Here is a 19,366-nt window from a genome sequence, read left to right on the forward strand (position 1 = left end):
CTGTCCATTCTCTTCACCCTAATCCAACCTTCCCCCATCCCATTTCACTACCAGATTTATGATTTCTGACAAGACACCCCAAGATCACCCAGATTGCAAATGGTGTATGTATTTTTTCCACACTATCCAGCTTACCAACATCTAATTTCTTCTTTCTACAGAATGGTGGAACAGAGAGTGGAAGTGAAGCCGACGCCAAATCAGCCAAAGCCAAACGGCGGCCCCGCCCAGAACCGCTTTTTATTCCCCCACCCAAACTCGGCACTTTCATCGCTCCACCGATCTACTCCAACATCACACCATACCAGAGTCACTTACGTTCACCTGTCCGATTGCCTGACAACCCGCTCAACATGCCACCTTACACTCCCCCGCCCATCCTCAGCCCGGTTCGAGAGGGTTCGGGTCTTTACTTTTCCACCTTCCTGTCGGCCGCGGCAGCGAATAGTCAAGGGCTGCCTCCACCTGCCACTCCCAAATCTGCCTCCCGCAGCCTCCTGCGCTCCAGTGAGTTCCCTTTACTGTCTCTGCAAAGTACACAGATGAAATTTGTTACGTACTACTTTAAATGAGTTCAGGTAGTCAGTTTAGAATTGTATGGTTTGAAGTTAACAACCAAATGCAACCTAAAATTAAAGCTCTGTTCCAAAACCCAATTGGCCGCCTAGATGCTAACCTTCACCGTGTCCTAACTACACGCGACACGCGATAAAAGGTATCTTTTCCATGTTAATCAGAGTTTTTGTCCTAACCAGACACGACAGCGACACGCGAAGTTTCTAATTTAGAAACGGTTCCTATTTCTGCGACGACATCTCATGTGAAGAAATTACACTGGTTATGAGTACACATTTTATTTTTAGTTAAAAATAGGTCACTGTGCCACAAGCAATAATGGATAATTTACCTCAGATTTTGAAAGCATGTAATATAGCGTTCAAAATGAATTCTATGCAAACATACAACTGTACTTCATAACAAAATTAGTCAATGAGTATGTATTGATTTTTAATAATGTTATTTCTTGATTTGATTATGTCCTTACCCATTTCCAATGCGAGTGTGGGCCAGTAGTGCGCTTTCACAGAGAGACTCCGCCCACACGCTGTTCTGAATGGCTGTGATTTTTGATTGACGTGTGGCGTCTCACAGTCGCGTCGCGTCTAGTGTGGACAGACACACTTGCTGTCGCTGGAATTTTATCACGTCACGTGTAGTTAGGACCAGGTGCGTAGCCAGAATTTTATTTTTGGGGGGTCCCGTCTTTAAATGAGGGGGCAACATTATTTATATATATATCAAGTTGATCTTTCCGTGCTTTTTAAAAAAAGTGTAATATTGTACTTTGAGTTTGAGCGCCTGCCATTGTCACGGCATATTAACTCTCACGCAAAGATGAAGATGACAGCGTACGTTACGCGCAACACGTTATATAAACAAATCAAGTTTGAAAATAAGCCGCATTTTACCGCGCAGCATTTTGATTGGTCAATCTATCAATCCTAATAAAACAACTTTTTTTTTTTTTTTTTAAGCAATCAGAAATCTGAGGGGACCGGACATGTAAATGAGGGGGCCTAGGCCCACCCAGGCCCCCTCGTGGCTACGCCACTGGTTAGGACACGGTGTAATGCCCGTATTACAATACTATAAGGGGCTGAACAGATTTCTAAATAGTCACTCATGTGCATCACACAAATAGCACTGCGCAGCCGAGGCGCTTGACTGACTAACTTCATGAACAGTTGCTTTCAGTGTGATTAGCATATGTTGCCAAGATAACAACTTGATATTCTTATAACTCCTCAAAATAGTCAATTTTTTTATTTAGCTGGAAAAAAAAGAGATTTTGCAGTCGATAAAATTATCTAGAATCAATCCACTGTCTGATTTAGGCAACCCCAGAATGCATTAGATACTCAAAATATTGAGCAAAATGAGGTATCTTAAAATGAGCTGCTTACTTTTTGTAAAAACTTAAAACGCTGGACCAGACTTAGTATATATGTTACAACAAGCTAGGATATGTGCAGTTAAACCTAATTATTATCCATATCATGATTAGTAGGATGTATAATAAGAAACAGTGTTTACTTTGAGTCTAAGCGCAATCTTTTTGTTTGTATATGTTCAGACAGCAGTGATATAACCCCTCCAGTGCTCTCTGCTATGAGTGAGGCTACACCTGTCAGCATTGAGCCGTAAGTACACACGCTATTCAAATAACACCCCCACTCATTGCGCTTCATAAGTTTCCATAATTAGCTTACGCTTCTAGCCATATAATAACTTTATTCACTTTATTAACCTTGACTTTTTTTATTTTAATTTTGCTACCAGATTCCATTCAGCTGACTGAAAGTCAGTGGTCTGGTTAGCCGGCTGTTTCCTCTTACTGTTTGGATGGCAGTTATTACTCAAAATAGTAGCCCAGAATTGACTTTCAATGATTTTCTACGGAGCTACAGCTTAAAAGCACAACTCAAGCCTGCTGTTGCATTTATGCTGGTGCTTTGCTAATGCATGTGGTGTAAACGGGCCTTACTGTGCAGATATGTTGGCATTACTTTATTGTAAGTGGTAATCTGTAGTCTGCTGATGCAAAATTCATGGTTACAGTGGAGCTGGTTGGGGAGCTGTTATGTCATGCGCAAGTCTCTCTGTTAGTGTATTAAAGGGAAATGACATCTGAATGGGTTTCTTGGATCATACATGTGGAAATTTCAGAGCGCTTTTTAAGAACGGAGTAGGAGGGGGGTGGTAGTTGAGCAGATAGAATTATGGGATATCATCTCCGACTGGTACCAGCTGGTTTATCTAATGGTCAGAACAGTGTTCGGTTGAAATTGTTTCTCTCTTGCACGCACGCACACACAGACACACACACTCTCTGTGAATGGCTACAGAACCCTTCATTTTGAAGTTGGCCAATGCACCACGAAAGCACATCCTGGAACAAAATAATAAAGCACAATCTGTCTTGCCTTTTCCCCAGACCTTGGCAGTCAGACACTAGAACATTTGGCTTTGGAAAACATGGGGTGTTAATTTTATGCAAATACCCATGGTCTACTCTCATGAATTTCTAAAAGAAAAAGAAAAAAAGAGCTGACTGAGATGAGCAATAAAGTCATTCAAACAGCAGTCTGAAAATCTTTGATAGTCTCTGTATGATTCTGAATCAATTTGTCACTAGTGGCCCAAACTCGTTTAGAAACAACACAAACTACCTTTGGAATGAACTGGAGTGGGATGCGATTTGTTTTCAGGAATTTCTCATTTTATAGAAGTCGTGCCTCATGTTTAGCTTCCAATAGCTCATAATCCGTGGCAACAAAAGCTTTTGGAGATTCATTATCTTTCTTTATAGTTTATTACATTCTCAAATCATTCTCATCAGGCTTTGCTTGATTATTGTTCTATTTCTCATGCGTTTGGATGACAAATCATATTCATTTTGTTTGGATTGCTACAGCAGCCTGTTTATATTCACTCTGTCTTTTTCAGTCGGATAAACATTGGATTGCGTTATCAGGCGGAGGTCCCAGAGCTGAGAGAGCGCTCGGCAGCGCAGCACGACCTACACAAGGCTGAACTGGTGTGGGCGCCACTGCCTGACCTGGAGGCCAATACTCAGGAACAGCAAAGAGGTTTACAACTTGCACAATACCACATTCATTTCTATTACTTATTTATTTCTTATTATTATTTAGACAATTAAATGAATGAAAGGTTGCAGGATTTTTTTTCTTACAGCTTGCTTTATTTATTTATAACTAAATCTGGATGACTGTGTGTTTAATTCTGTCTTTTCCTGGACATTCTGTGTGTCCCAGCAGTGGATGACCTCATGCACCTGGCGTGCTCGAGTGCATTGTACGGAGGAGGGACCAATCAGGAACTGGCTTTGCACTGCTTGTATGAATCCAAGGGTGAAATCATGGTGAGTATCATATACTTGCAACAGCACATTGGGATAGCTTAAAGGAGTAGTTCACTTTTAAAAAAAACCTTTGCTGGTAATTTACTCACCCCCATGTCATCCAAGATGTCCACGTCTTTCTTTCTTTAGTCGAAAAGAAATTAAGAAAGAATATTTTCTCCATATAATGGACCTAAATGGGAACCAAATGGTTCAAGGTCCAAATGAGAGTTTCAGTGCAGACTGCAAACTGTTCAAAGGGCTTTAAACGATTCCAGACGATGAATAAGGGTTTTATCAAGCAAAACGATCGCTCATTTAAAAAATAAATAAAATAGTTTCAGTTTTATAAGCTCAAATGCTAGCCTTGCTCTGTTCTGTGATGAGCGTTCGTGACTCTTCTGTTCAAACTCGTTCATCAAAATGAACAAATCTTTTTTCGAGTCATGACTCGAAGGGTTCTAGATAAGGCCCGTATTCATCGTCTGGTGTTGAAGCTGCACTGAAACTCTCATTTGGACCTTGAACCGTTTGGTTCCCAATGAAGTCCATTATATGGAGAAAAATCCTGGAATGTTTTCATCAAAAACCTTAATTTCTTTTCGACTGAAGAAAGAAAGAAAGAAAGATGTGGACATCTTGGATGACATGAGGGTGAGTAAATTATCAGCAAAAGTTTTTTTTTAAAGTGAACTAATGCTTTAATTGAACTTCCTCCTGTATTGTGTACCAATCAAACCTGTTTACACTCGGCTGCTTCTCAAACTGCTGATTATTCACATGAGTGGAAGATTAAACTATGCGAAATTATTTTTTGGAATTTATTATACTTGCATACTTACAAATCCTGAAAAGAAAGTGTTTATGTGACTAATGCGTGCAAACACATTACTTGCACATGGAAAGTGAATGTAAATTACATTGTTTCCTTGAACAGCGTTTTACCTGTGGCCATTCACACACAAGCATGCATGTGACAAAGCTATACATTTAAAGTCCAGGCTCTAAATTCTGAACAATCCCAAATTAATGTTGAATACCCATTTCCGTAAAAGTTCATTGTACATTTTGGTAACTCTTCACAATAAAGTTAAATTTGTTAACATTAGGTAACCCCATTGGGGTTCATGAAATATTAATGAATAACAATACTATATATAAATATACATTTGTTCACTCACTCACTGTTGATCTGTATTGCAAAGTCTGCAGTTATCCTGCGGAATTGGATTACTTTTCCACTGTTGCCTCAGGGTTTTTTTTTTTGTAGCAACCCCCAACCCTAAAAGTGCTTCTATTACAATCTTAAGGCCTGTTCACACCAACGACAATAACTATAATGATAAAGATATATATTTCTAAAAATCATATAAAAGAATGGCAGAGTCCAAGCCACACCACAACTATAATGATGACGGCACAGAGGACCAATAACTTTTCAGAACGATTTTTTTCCAGTTGATGAATGATAAAAAACAGCCAATCAGAATCCATCCTGCTTTAAAGAGCATGAGCATGTAAAGCTTCAGATGACAACTGCAGCACATTCTCTCTTCTTTCAGCTGCTGTAGATGCTAATGTAATATTCATTATCAGTTATCTTTTATCTTTTCGCTACATTGAGAATCAACAAGCGACAAATAAACTGTACCTATTTATAATTCCTGTGCAAGTACATTGTGAAATGCATCTTTTTATGTGAAATGATAATAAAATTACATTTAATATTGATATATACAATTAATTGTGAATAATTTGATTGCTTAAATAGCATATTGTGTTGACAAATGTATTTGTTTAATAGCCCTAGCTTATTCATTTATGACAGCTGATTGGTAGTCGAGGCGAAACCAATGCAACTGCATTCTGCTAATTGATGACCCTTGTTATGTGAAAACACAAACAGTGCGTGTGCTTTGATAATTCTTTTCAACGTTCGCTCAGTTGAGCCAGCAGCTGCAACAACACAACAGCCAGCCACTTACTGCTGAGCTGTCACACTGCCGCCATAGCAACCACCTGTCAATCACACGCTTGTGTCCAGAACGATGACTGAATTATGTGCGTTGCATTTCTAAACCAAATTTTAGTCATGCATTTGTTACACTGCAAAAAAACATGTTGTTTGTTGCTTTGTGGTTCATGTCACTCATGTAAACAACTACTGCAGAAAATGAAAGTCAGCTCGACTCTCTGAGTGGTCTGTAAGGTTTTTGGTGTAACTGAAAATGGTTTTGATGCCATTGGTTTGACTTATTTTATCGTGTTGCATCTTAGATTTTATGATGCCAAGTTGCTAGACCTCAGTTTGTTGTTGCTTAGTGTTTCATGCAAATTAGTCATTTGTATTGTGCAGCTTGCAATCATGGTTTCGATGTACTTATTTTGACAGACAGTAATGGGCTTCGGCAAAAAAAATGTTTAATTCCAAACGGCTTGTCCTGCAATACGAGGATCTGTCATGGTAAAGTTTATTATGGTTGTCAATGCCAAATCAGAAGTTTACATCACCCTGGTTCCCGCCAATATGATTTTTCAGTTGGTTTTTGGAATTATTGCATCTCTATTAGAAATCTACAAATACATATTTTTAAATTGGAATGGTTTTTAAAGCATGAGTTTAAACAACAAATCTCTGAAAGCTGACTAGATGCATTTTCCTGCTTGGTGTAAGGACATTTAGGCCTGGTTTCACAGATAGGGCTTAGATTAAGCCAGAATTAGGACATATAAGTAGCTTTTATAAATCTGCATTAGAAAAAATGTTTTTATTAGTGTGCATCTAGAGACAAAACAATGGCAACTGACATATTGAAAACAGTTAAAACAGCTCAAACATGCATTTTAGTCTGGGACTTGGCTTAGCCTTATCTGTTAAACTGGGGTGTAATATCTCTGACAACCTCAGGACAAACCAAAAGCTATATTGTTACTTTTTACCTTGATGCTATATGCATGCGTGGTTTGGTTTTACCTGTGGTTATCATGATCGAAATGTAGGATAATATGGATGATCAATGCTTATTTTTTAATAAAGTTAAAGTAGAGAGCTAACTGAAAAGGAATATTTAAATTTCACTCTATGAGGTTGTTTAAATATTTACAGATGTAACTGTTTTTGTTAATGAACATAAATTTACATCTGCATCCCAACTCAAGCTATTGCAGCTCTCAACTCAAGCTTCATTCCGTCAAATGTGCATTTCTAAGAGAAAAACATAATATTATTAATATTGCAGGCTTCACTGCAAACTGTACCGTCAGGCAACACAAACGATCTCCCGTTAGAACATGCAGAAACTAAGAAATTCATTTTTATATTATAATATATTTCTTTTGCTAAGGAAAAAAGACTGTAGTTTAGTTAACCCATGCATATTTTGATGTAGAAAAAATACTTACTATAAATGTTTTGAATATTCTACCTCAGATTTGAGAAATGTTCACAAAGTGTTTGTCATGTTCTGATGATACAGAGGATTTTGAAACTGTATGGTTTCTACATCTTTCACTTAGGAACAAATATCTGTATTGCTTGTCACCTGCCTTGTTCTCTGTACAAGTGTCTTTACACATCAATAAAAGTGGCAAAAAGGCCGTAAAAAAAGCACACGTTAGAGCTCGTTGACCCAGAAAAATATAATGTCCTCGATTTATCGCACCCTTAGAAACTGTATGGATGCCGAGAGAACAAAAGGGATCATCCAGCGACTTGCACAGCTGGGATAAACGCCTGAAGCAAAAAGCCCTTTTACACATGTTATTAAGGATATAGCGATGGTCTAGCAGAATTGCATTTCTCCTGCACTCATTAATCTGTACATATCAACTCTGGGACATAACATGCCCTGTGATTCTCCCACTTGTGACCCTGTCTCTATATCACACCGCAGCCAGTTTTGTTTCCTCAACCATGCTAATTTTACTTTCTTTTTCATTTTCATAGGGAGCACTCGCTTGTCTGTTGTTAAAAAACCCCATCTTCCCCAAAGCGCACCCCTTGGCTGACTACCACTACTCTGGTAAGTCCCTCTCACCGTCAAACACACTTTCCTTTTTTTTCACCATTTTTTTTTGCCGGGGTGACGTGAGTTAATCCGTATGGCATGCGATCCCGGTACCCCGTCACCCCCTGCGCTGGAATTCCAAACCATGCTCCTTGTCTCTGTTATAAACAAAAGCAGCTGAGGAGTAGAGTTCAGCGGAGGGGAGGGGTTCGACTGAGAGATGGCTTGACAGAGTGGGTTGCTGGGTAGAGTATGGGAGTGGGTGAGAGGAAAGGAGGGGGAGTGTGTCTGTGGCATGTTGTTAAATCCTGGGTGAAGACAGCAGCATCATTGTTTGTCTGGACATGTGTGTGCTGGCGGTTTGCCCTTTCTCTGTCCTTTGTGTGTGAATGTATTCGTGTTAGCGGTTGGGGGTGGTCTAGAAGCAGCTACATGGTATCTGATTGTGTGGACCGTTTGTCTGTCCCACACAGGCTCTGATAGCTGGACGCCAGAGGAACGACGGATCTTCAACAAAGGCATCGCTGCCTACAAGAAGGACTTCTTCATGGTTCAGAAAATGGTATGTACAGGTTTGAACAAACCCCTAACAATAAGTATCAATCACCCACACAAATCATATAATGCAGCTTGAGGATGTGTGCTATTACTTTTCCAAAAAGTCTCCGTGTTGAAGGCGAGACATATATATATATATGGATTTATTATAGAGACTTGACTATAGCTAGTAAGTAACCATCTAACAACCACCCAGATCATCTTAGGAACACTCTTGCAACCAACTACAACACCCAAGAAACCACATAACAATTCATAAAAAACACATCCTAGCAACAACCTAACATCCACCTCAAACATCCTAGCAACATCCTATCATCCACCTCAAACATCCTAGCAACACCCTAACATCCACCTCAAACATCCTAGCAACACCCTAACATCCACCTCAAACATCATAGCAACACCTTATCATCCTCCTCAAGCATCCTAGCAACACCCTAACATCCACCTGAAACGTCATAACAACGCCCTATCATCCACCTCAAACACCCTAGCAACACCCTATCATCCACCTCAAATATCCTAGCAACACCCTAACATCCAACTCAAACATCCTAGCAACACCCTAACATCCACCTCAAACATCATAGCAACACCTTATCATCCTCCTCAAGCATCCTAGCAACACCCTAACATCCACCTGAAACGTCATAACAACGCCCTATCATCCACCTCAAACACCCTAGCAACACCCTATCATCCACCTCAAATATCCTAGCAACACCCTAACATCCACCTCAAACACCCTAGCAACACCCTATCATCCACCTCAAATATCCTAGCAACACCCTAACATCCACCTCAAACACCCTAGCAACACCCTATCATCCACCTCAAATATCCTAGCAACACCCTAACATCCACCTGAAACGTCCTAGCAACGCCCTATCATCCACCTCAAACACCCTAGCAACACCCTATCATTCACCTCAAACATCATAGCAACACCCTAACATCCACCTCAAACATCTTAGTAACACTAGCAACTATCTAGAACATTCAATCAGCCACATATTAACAGATTAAAAGCACTTAAAACATTGTAGCCCCATCTTAATAGTGTTGCATACTAGAAAGGGATCGTGATGCCCTGCTATTAAAAACGGCACGGTTCCACATTTTATCAGGCATTCTAATAGGAGGCGTATTTCATAATTTGCATCAGTGTGATAGCGGCACGTGTGCAGAGCTCTGCTTTCACTCCCTGCAGGGACTAAAATATTTCCACACAGCACATGAGAAAATAAAGCGTCGGACGTGTTTAATGTTTAAAAGAGTTAATAAGATCAATAAGTCTTGCGCTGCCCGGAGTGCGAAAAGAAAGCGGCCTTTCAGACAGCATGTGATCACGAATGCAGTTCTCTTTTACAGATTATTGCTCTTGAATGGTCAAAAATATGTCCAAATACACATCCTGGCGAGTATCACATGAAAAAGTATCATGTGTTCAGTGAATGTAAACAGTTAAGAAAGAAATCATGTGTGTTCCAATGTATTGGATCCATGTGTCAGGTCGTAAATTGACAGCAGCCTAATAAACAAGCTGCTGTCTGTGTAATTAATGTAGTTAATCAAAGAAAAAAAGAAAACCACCCACTGTTTGACTGAATAACTTTAATCTATTTATTAAGAATCAGTGTTAAGGTAAATCATAGAGTGAAGTTTTTTTTTTTTTTTTTTTTTTGCATGTATTTAATTTCTTAATGCTACTGTTAAATAGACCTACTGTACCCTACCTGAAAATTGTAAAGCATTTCATTTGTATCTTTCTTAAATTGTATTTGTCATTGTAATTTGCGTTTTTTTTTTTTTTTTTGCTTATTTAAAAGATAAAATAATTTTAAATGTTTTTTAAGATAAATAAATTAACTATATTGTGATATAAATCTACATTAAAAATGACATTAAATTACTCGTATCATGAAAAAATATTTTGGTCATATCACAGTCCCGACCGCCCGCTATCCCAACCTATTCATATTGTGAAAGGTTAGCGAATGTGATTGATAATGTTTTTTAAAATAAATTTACAAAACATTCATTTTTAAGTTTTGTCATACTATTAAATTACTTTTACTGGTGTTTTAGTTTTTTGCCATGGTATAAATTCAGTATTGGTATAACAATATTTCAGTTGGGTATATCGTATCGAAGTCATAGGTTTGGTAACGTGAGAACACGACATCCTAACATCAACCCTGAACATCCTAGTAAAACATTAGCAACCAACTGCAACATTCAAACAACCACATAGTTATAAACTATAACCATATTGAACATCCTAGCAGTCTGACTTGTTCCTGAACCCGGAAGTCACTCAAATAACAGAATTAATCTTCACAGTCTCCGGTGTTTCTAGTCAAATTAGTGTATTTTCAGAGCTGATCATGTTACACCCTAGCATGATAGCAGCAAGCTCTAGCTATGAGTTATGGTAATGCTGAGTTGTTTTCATGTTTGACTTGAAGGTGAGCTCCAAGACAGTGGCTCAGTGTGTGGAGTTTTACTACACGTATAAAAAGCAGGTGAAGATCGGCAGGAACGGAACGCTCATATATGGAGAAGCAGAACCACCAGAAACTAAACCCACAACAGAGGAGGAAGTGGACAATAAAGTGAGTTCCTGTGGCTTTGTGTACGTGCATCAGGTTGATTTGATTTCATAATAACTAGAGCAGCACCGTAATGCTTCTTCTCCATCAGAGTTCACAGAAGTTTGAATCACGGAAAGAAGACGAGGAGAGCAGGAAGTGGGATGTGTCATGTGACAGGAAACAAGAAAACAGCCTGGGCAGGGTGACACAATCTCTACAGGCCACTGAAAATGTGAGTTTGGTGAGATAAAGTTACATGAGGTTGCAAAAAGTTGCCTACAGAAAAGTAAATTGTTTTAGTTCTCCAGTGTTCTGGGCTATTTGAAACGACAATTAAAAAATGGGTCTGCCAGAGAGGTTAGGAAGATAGTAGTCATGTGTAGTTTAGCAATGAAGGATATTTATAGCACCATCTAGTGGTACACTTTATTACAAGTTTATCCAATGTAATTTATATGACATTTATAAGGGGCCGTCCTTTTGGAGGAACCCAGAAGTAACTTGCTGAAGGGCACAATAGTGAACACAGATGGGGGTTAGAGCTTACAACCACAGAGGAAGTTCCCTGTGTCTCATATCTGTATGCGTTCAGCTGTGCTGGTTTAGACTAACCATTTGTTTCCTGTTAGGCTCCTGCCGTCTTAGTCTTAAGAAGTCAGGAGGACAGCACTAAGGATCCGTCCAGGTTGGGGGTCAGTCATCCTCCTCCACCACCTCCATCTAAACCTCGCTCTGAAACCACAGGCCGGAAAAGTGTGGCTGGCAATACAGGAAAAGGACAAACTAACCAAGAGGGTGAATTTCCCTGCAAGAAGTGTGGCAGGTCAGTTTATTGGGATACGCACTCAATTTTACGCATTTACTCAATTTAAACTAGTAATGATAATAGAGTATTATTTATTTTATTTATTTACTGATTTTTATTTTATTTTTAAGGTACATTTAAATAAATAATTCATTTAAATGTTCCTTTTTTATTTATTTATTAATTCGTTTAAATGCATTTTATTTGAATACATGAAATACGGTCAATTTAATTCAGCAAATATGTAATTAAGTATATTTAGTAATAATGAATAAAATAAAATAACTAAATGTCATTTTATCTGTGTTGCACTGTGCCATTTAATGTTTCTGTTGATCACAATGTGTGAACTACAGTGTTGAGTAACTGAGAGTTGCGACACTTCTTACTTAATCACATTTTTCAGTTGTGTAACAGTAGTTCAGGTGTTTTAACAATGGTGTAGAAGTAAAACGATAGCTTCTCCATCAAGTAGCATGTAGAGTGACAAATTTTAGTTGAGTTTTTTTTACATTGTATTGTGTATTCAGCTTTACAGTCAGGCAAACTAAGGTAATAACACACTTACAAAGGTGTCTTGAATTTATATTTAGCATTTGAAAATCTGATTCATATCAGATGGTTCTTGTAGATGTTTCTGTTAAACTGAAACGTCACATAATTTTGGCTCGCTTAGTTGGGGACATGCATGCATATGTATTATATATGCAAAATAATTAAACACAGCACACACACACATATTATGTAAAGACAAACTTTTATTTTGGATGCGATTAATCGCAATTAATCTTTTATGTTCCTGTTAATCTCTGTAAAGCTGCTTTGAAACAATCTGCATTGTAAAAAGCCCTATATAAATGACTTAACTTGACTTAACTTAAATTCACAGATTCAGTTGCTGGACAGAAGTCCCTGTGCAACATTTTAGAAATTTTAGAAATTAAAATTAGTTAAATTCCGCTGTTTATTATTGTAATTACATGATCGGTTTGTGAATCTGACTGATCTGGTTCTCTGGTTCAGCTCGTTGTACTGTACATGTCTGATTTATGAGCAAATTATCTTTTCCTTTCATCCAGATCATAAAACCCCGTCTGTATGATGCTATCTTCACAAATCTGATCCACTTCTCTGGTTGACTCATAGATCTGCATGTCAGATCCGCTAGTGAATCATTCTTTGAGTCAAACCTTTGCATTGTATCAGTTGATCCAAGTAACAAAACCAGTCTGAATGATTGTTTCACAAATCTGACTCATCCATTTCTCGGGTTCAATTCATTCACTCGTTAATCTTCAGGTCTGATTTGTGAATAATTTATTCTTTCAAGTCAGATCCAATGAATCTTTAAAGCCAGTAAATAAACGATTATTTAATGAATCCAAACCGATCTAGTTTTTGGAATCAACACAGTAACTTAATGATCTGAATGTCTGAATTATGAACAAAGCATTCTTTTGAGTTGTATGTTTACAATTAGTCAATTTGCAAAACCAGTTGTCTGAATGGTTGACTCACAAATCCAACTGATCCGGTTCTCAAAACCAAATCACTGACCTAAAGATCTGAACTCTGTTTTCTCCAGGATCTTCTTCAAGGTGAAGAGCCGCAGTGCCCACATGAAGAGTCACGCTGAGGCGGAGAAAAAAGCAGCTGCGCTCCGGCAGAGGGAGGCCGAGCAGCGCGCGGCAGCCGCCATGTTAGCCGCCCAGCAGAACGGAGCCATGGGGGATCAGGGCAGAACCAGGAGAGCCAGCAGCGACGACTCCTCGGAGGAAGAGGAGGATGCAGATGATGAAGACTGGCACTAGCTAACAATCTCCTTTGTATGGCGGAGAAAAGACTTATTTATTTCGATTTTACCAGCCAACAAAATCCCATCCCGAAAGAACAGTTTCAGGGACTAACTCCCGTCGAATGTTTGTGTGAGTGCGTATGTGCGTTACGTGTGTGTGTGTGTGAGACGGACAGAGACCGATGCTGTAGAAGCATTCAGGGGCTTCATGTTCAGACATAGGGCTATTGGGAGTGTAAGCCATGCCATCTCAGTGTGAATGTGTGTGTGTGTGTCTATAAAATGCACTTTCGGACTCATCCAACACACACTGATCTGACCGCAGCACATCTATCCAGTGTCTGTGCACAGAACTCTCTCCGGTGAAATGAACTATTATGAACGTAGACGGACACAAAAGCAAGTGTGCATGCGGGGTTAGTCTTTTCCTTCTTTTTCGCAATGAAAACGATGGCATCTTTCTCTTCCACGTGACTGCCAAACGCTTGCACAACTGTGCTTGTATGCCTGGTCTTGATCTCCAGTGCTGTAACTTTGGGCTTTCTGTTTTCAGTGTCTTAAAGGTATAGTTCATCCGAAATGAAAAATTCTGTCGTTTTTCTCACCCTCGTGCCGTTACAAACCTAAATGACATTCTTTGTTTAGTGGAATGTTCATGCTTCTCTTTGCCATATAATATTGCTTAAGGGCTTTCAATTTCCAAATTTTTAAGGTATTCTAAGTCTTCTGAACCCAAATAATAGGTTTGTGTGAGAATCTTGACTCATAAAACTATTCAAAATAATTCTCTTCAATTGATATAAAGCTGAAATAAAATACAAGTATTAGATGAAAATCTTAAATGAACATAGGCAAATGACTGAAATAATATAAGATTAAGTTCAAGTACTATTGATACTTAAATTACAACACTAGAAAACTGAAAATAGCTAATTGAAAACATTAAATACAATAAGTAGGCCTATGTATTATAGTAATATAAATAATACTAGATTAACACACACATGTGATTTAAGAGCCATGGCAGAGTATTTTTATGGATTAACAACTTAAATTGTTTTAAATATTTAATCACACAAATCTGTCGATTGACATCAATCGCATCGAACTTAAAAGTTTGTATATACATTAGTGCTGGGCAATGATTAATCGCTCCCAAAAGTTTGTGTTTACATAATATATGTGTATGTATATATTTAAGAAATGTATGTATATTTATAAATAATTAAAATTAAATATAAATATTAATATTTTACATATTAATAACACATTTTTCTTAAATGTATACATGCATGTGTGTGAATTTTTATATACAAAATAATTATACACCGTACACACACATATATTATGTAAACACAAACTTTTATTTTGGATGCAATTAATCGCGATTAATCGTTGCCCAGCCCTAATATACATATGTATATACACAGAAAAATCTGTATTGTATATATATATATATATGTGTGTGTGTGTGTGTGTGTGTGTGTATGAACATTCAGCTTACAGATACGGCTTTGGAAAGACGCGAGGGTGATTTAAATGATGTTAGGATTTTCCTTTTTGAAAAACTATTCCTTTCATTTGAAATGGTGACCTCGCTAATGCCTTCAATGTTTTGGACACTTTCTATCTTTACATGACAATCATTTTTTTTTTTCAAAGGTCTTTTTTTTATACTCTGCAGATTATAACAGTTGTCCTTGATATAATCATGTATTGTTGTTATCATTACTGTTATTATTAGCTTTGTACGGTTTTATTATAATTCTTTTGGGGGTTTGTTTGGGGGGTGGGGGTGGAGTTGGAATTCTTTTTCTCATTTGACTTTTAGTTTTAGGTGTTTGCTATCTGTGTTTAACTGAAGATTGCATATATTTGCTGAGAGCGTGATTTATAAAACCACACTGTAAGTGCAATAGCAATAGTGGGACTTGAGTTCCCTCCCACTCCATGTTTTCTTTTTTATTTTATTTTAATTTATTCTCAGCGTCTTTGAACAAAAGTATTAGATAATCAACTTATGTTTTAGTGTTAGAACAAATGTGAGATCTGATGGTTGGTGAGTTTAAGGGCAGTTGCCAGCAGCTCTGGTTTCTATCTCTCTACTAGCCGAACACTTAAGCACTTGGCTTTGTCTCCATGGCAACAAAGAGTCTTCTTTTAAAGGATAGGCACACAGGGGATTTCACAGCCAACAGTAACAGCTCCAATTATTGCTAATAACACAGAAGTCTTCTATGCAGTGTGTGTGTGCACACGTGCGAATGCATGTGTGGTTGTGTTTATTTGCATGCGTGCTTGTGAGTAGTTGATGCACCAAAACAGTTTCAAACTCAAAGCCAAGTGAGAAAAAGAAGCTTCCTAGACTATTTAATGTCTTTTTTGTTATTTTTAAATATATATATATATATATATTATATATACTTGTTCATATTCAGTAGCCTATGTAAAAAGATTGATTTGCTCTAATATGAAGACATGGGCATTTGTTGAATGATTTAGCCAAGCTTTTTGTTATTATTGTTATCGAGATATGAATATTCAGAAATGACCGTGAAATGAATTCGGGGAGTGTTGTAAGGGTGCACCTCCTGTTTCTGTCTTTCATTCAGCCAAGGGAAATTCTTCTGTAGAGGAATATAAAATATGAAAAAGGCTTTCTAAAACTGTATGCACACTTTCTATGCTATTTTCATATGGGCTTGTACACTAATGATGGCTGTGGAAAGAACTCTGAAGTGCTTTTTACTACAGTATAATTTATTGTGTTTCAGCTGTGTTTTTATCATGTGTTTTAGAATAATAAATAAGAAAAAAACGATAAATATGACAATATTTGTAACAGTATTTGGGGAGGATGAGTGTATTATAATTGGCCAAATGATGTCTAGAAGACGTGAATAAAAAAAAATCAAGATAATCATTTAGATATTTTTATTCTATTTTTTTTCTTCAGCACACTGAATGTCCACATGGTGGCATTGTTGTCTACGTTATTTTTCACACTAGAAAAGCTAGTGATCATATGAAAATATGCAAATGAGAAACAAAATATGAATGCAATTAATTAAGTTTAGTTGGTTCATATGAGAAAGTCGACATAAATGTGAAAATATAAATGCAGAATAGCAAGGTAGGCTAATGGAAATGTATATGTTACAAAACTATTTCTGAAAGAACATCATAGCAAGTTTAAATGCAGGGTAGGCAATTTGTTCAAGAAACCTTTATTTGTCATGCTGGTCATCTGTGTATGGTGTAGGACATAAAATATTCGTGCTCACTTCACCTAGTCACCTTGCGCTCGCAGACATCACACATCAGCTCATGCTAAGCATTTTGACAGACATTAAGTCACCGACCACCGCAACCTCAGACAGCCACCTACTGTTCCTCCTGAACCAAAACAACGAACTTTATGATACTTTCACACCACAATTATAATTTGGAAGAGATGGAAACCCATGACCCGGTCGTGACTCGAATTTATGGTTATCAATGGCGAAATGAATCTGCAACCGTCAGGTGATACAGGTCAGTGCTCTTTGCTTATCTTTATTATTATTGTAAAGTTATGTGCTTTGAGACATAAGATAGTTTAACGCCGTCTTTCGTGACACCTTTGTTTGCACCCTGTTGTGTGTGGTTTTGAAGGTGGCTTTAGAGGCTCTGAAGGAGGGTGAGCTAGCTTGCTAATGTTAGCCTCTCCGAAAATGGCGTGTAGTAAGGGGCTTAGGGTAAAGGCCCATGTAAAATAATTAAATGTTAAATGTGAGACTCGCTAAATTGATCCTCGTTCCTTTTTGGAAAAGAATAAGAAATTTTATAAATTAAATGATAACTAGACTTTGGGGTGCTAAATTGCATCTAACTAAATTAACATATTCTTACTATGAATGCCACAAATTTCAGCTTAACTTAAGTTATAGCAAAACAAGACACTGACATGGCCGTCAGATCACATAACCAGAACAAATCCATTCAGTAAAATAAAATAAAGAAATAAAACATTTCTGAATAAAACAAAACAGTGTGTGTACATGAATCGCACAGAGTTGTGCTCAACTTTGCTCGGGATTTTAAACTTTTTTTCTCTACCACCGGGTGGCGCCAGGATCTACCAAATAAACCTCCATGACGTCTTGCAATCCAGTTGTTTCATGCAGATGGAAACCAATTATGTAATTTTGTCCAAAACATTCAGATAGATAAACAAGATTCATCTTAGCTAAATATGTGCAAACAAACAGAGTATTACAAACAAATATGTCATTTTATACCTTCAAATGAAAGGGTAGGTCTACGTTTCAAAGAGCTGTATATACCCATGCGTGCATATGAAAAATCAGAGAAAACTTTTACTGCAAAACCAACCCCATTTGTCTTAACAAAGAAATGCTGAGAACACATAAACACAACCTACACACTGACCAGTGCCACCAATCATTCCTCCACCACATACTGAGGTTTGTTGATGCGATGATGAGAAACTTCTCGGAGGTGTGTTGACTGTTGCTGCGGTTCTGTGCAGATTCGGGGCTGTAGGTAAAGAACTGACTGATGTATTTCAAAGCGTGCACCAGGGGATTTTGGGAGAGACAAACGAGAACAGTGTTAGGTGGTTTCGTGCACATTCTCACTCCCTTTTCCACCCACTTGGAAAAGATGCAGAGAGAGAATGGCCAACATAATCTCTGTAGAGAGAAGATTGCTGTTTTTCTTAGACAACATATGGAAGCAGTCAGAGATCAGAGGGGATCAGTTTTGTCTAGAAGAACACACAAAAGAGTCTGCAATGCAAACTTCAGGTAAAGTGTGTTTGGAGGAAATTCCACCAGGCCATTTGTAACAGATTTGATAGGTTTGTTCATTAATCACTGGAAAGCCCACGAATCATGATTCCAATGGCGTCGCCTGATGTTCCTTAGGGCATGTTAAAAAAGACATCAGTACAAGAGAGATGCTTACTGGCATCAGATTTAGTGGTCCTGTAATTTTGTGGAGTCACGTGTGAAGTGTATGGAGGAAAAGCTGCTTTAAATATAATCTTGAAACAGATCCACTTAACATATGAATGTTGAATCTCCTGACTGGTTCAACACACTCTCATTGCAATTTGACAAATGGTGGCAAAGTAGTTTTTTGTAGAATTTTGCAGGATCTCATACTTTTTTTGTATGCTTTGCTTATGTTGTATTTAGGGGTGGACTTTCATACTTTATTTTGCTGAAGATTTTTGCTGAAGACAAAAGAGAAATCAATGAGAAATCATATAAAGAAAATGACTGTACTTTGATTACCATTCCGATTTATTTATTTATTTATTTATTTTCAGTGGTGATTCTCATTACCAGAATATAGTAACTTAGTAAAGATTCTATACAAACATGTTTTAATGGAAATAAAAGCATACAATTAGTAGCCTACAACAAATATTATCTATTTTTTATTAAACATTATTGTAATAAGAATGAGATTTTTCTTGCATGACAGAATTTAACAGTCATGCAAATAATGTCACCATACAAAAAAAAAGAAAGAAAATCTTTTACATTTAAAATAGACCCAGACCGATTTATTGGCAGGCCGATATTATCGGCCGATATTAGGCATTTTCCAAACTATCGGTATCGACAGTTATAATGGCCGATAAATGAATATTTCAAAAATAAAATAAAAACG

General features: G+C 37.6%; 1 protein-coding gene across 3 annotated transcripts in view; it reads left to right on the forward strand.

Moving 5' to 3' along the window:
* The window catches only part of mideasb (mitotic deacetylase associated SANT domain protein b), a 29,848-nt gene extending 13,237 nt beyond the window's left edge, over window positions 1-16,611 (forward strand). For 2 of the 3 annotated variants that reach the window (XM_089120506.1, XM_089120505.1), the window contains exons 4-13: window positions 162-507; window positions 2,135-2,201; window positions 3,508-3,650; window positions 3,837-3,943; window positions 7,869-7,944; window positions 8,403-8,491; window positions 10,959-11,105; window positions 11,194-11,316; window positions 11,714-11,907; window positions 13,475-16,611. In XM_089120506.1, coding sequence (XP_088976632.1) covers window positions 162-507; window positions 2,135-2,201; window positions 3,508-3,650; window positions 3,837-3,943; window positions 7,869-7,944; window positions 8,403-8,491; window positions 10,959-11,105; window positions 11,194-11,316; window positions 11,714-11,907; window positions 13,475-13,700 — 1,518 coding nt within the window. In that variant the 3' untranslated portion in view covers window positions 13,701-16,611. The remainder of the gene's footprint in view (window positions 1-161; window positions 508-2,134; window positions 2,202-3,507; window positions 3,651-3,836; window positions 3,944-7,868; window positions 7,945-8,402; window positions 8,492-10,958; window positions 11,106-11,193; window positions 11,317-11,713; window positions 11,908-13,474) is intronic. The other variant, XM_039667492.2, reaches the window with a different exon arrangement.
* The last annotated feature ends 2,755 nt before the right edge of the window (window positions 16,612-19,366 follow it).

Source organism: Pimephales promelas, chromosome 15, assembly GCF_988280905.1.
Source record: "Pimephales promelas chromosome 15, fPimPro1.hap1.1, whole genome shotgun sequence".
NCBI classification, from domain to species: Eukaryota; Metazoa; Chordata; class Actinopteri; order Cypriniformes; family Leuciscidae; genus Pimephales; species Pimephales promelas.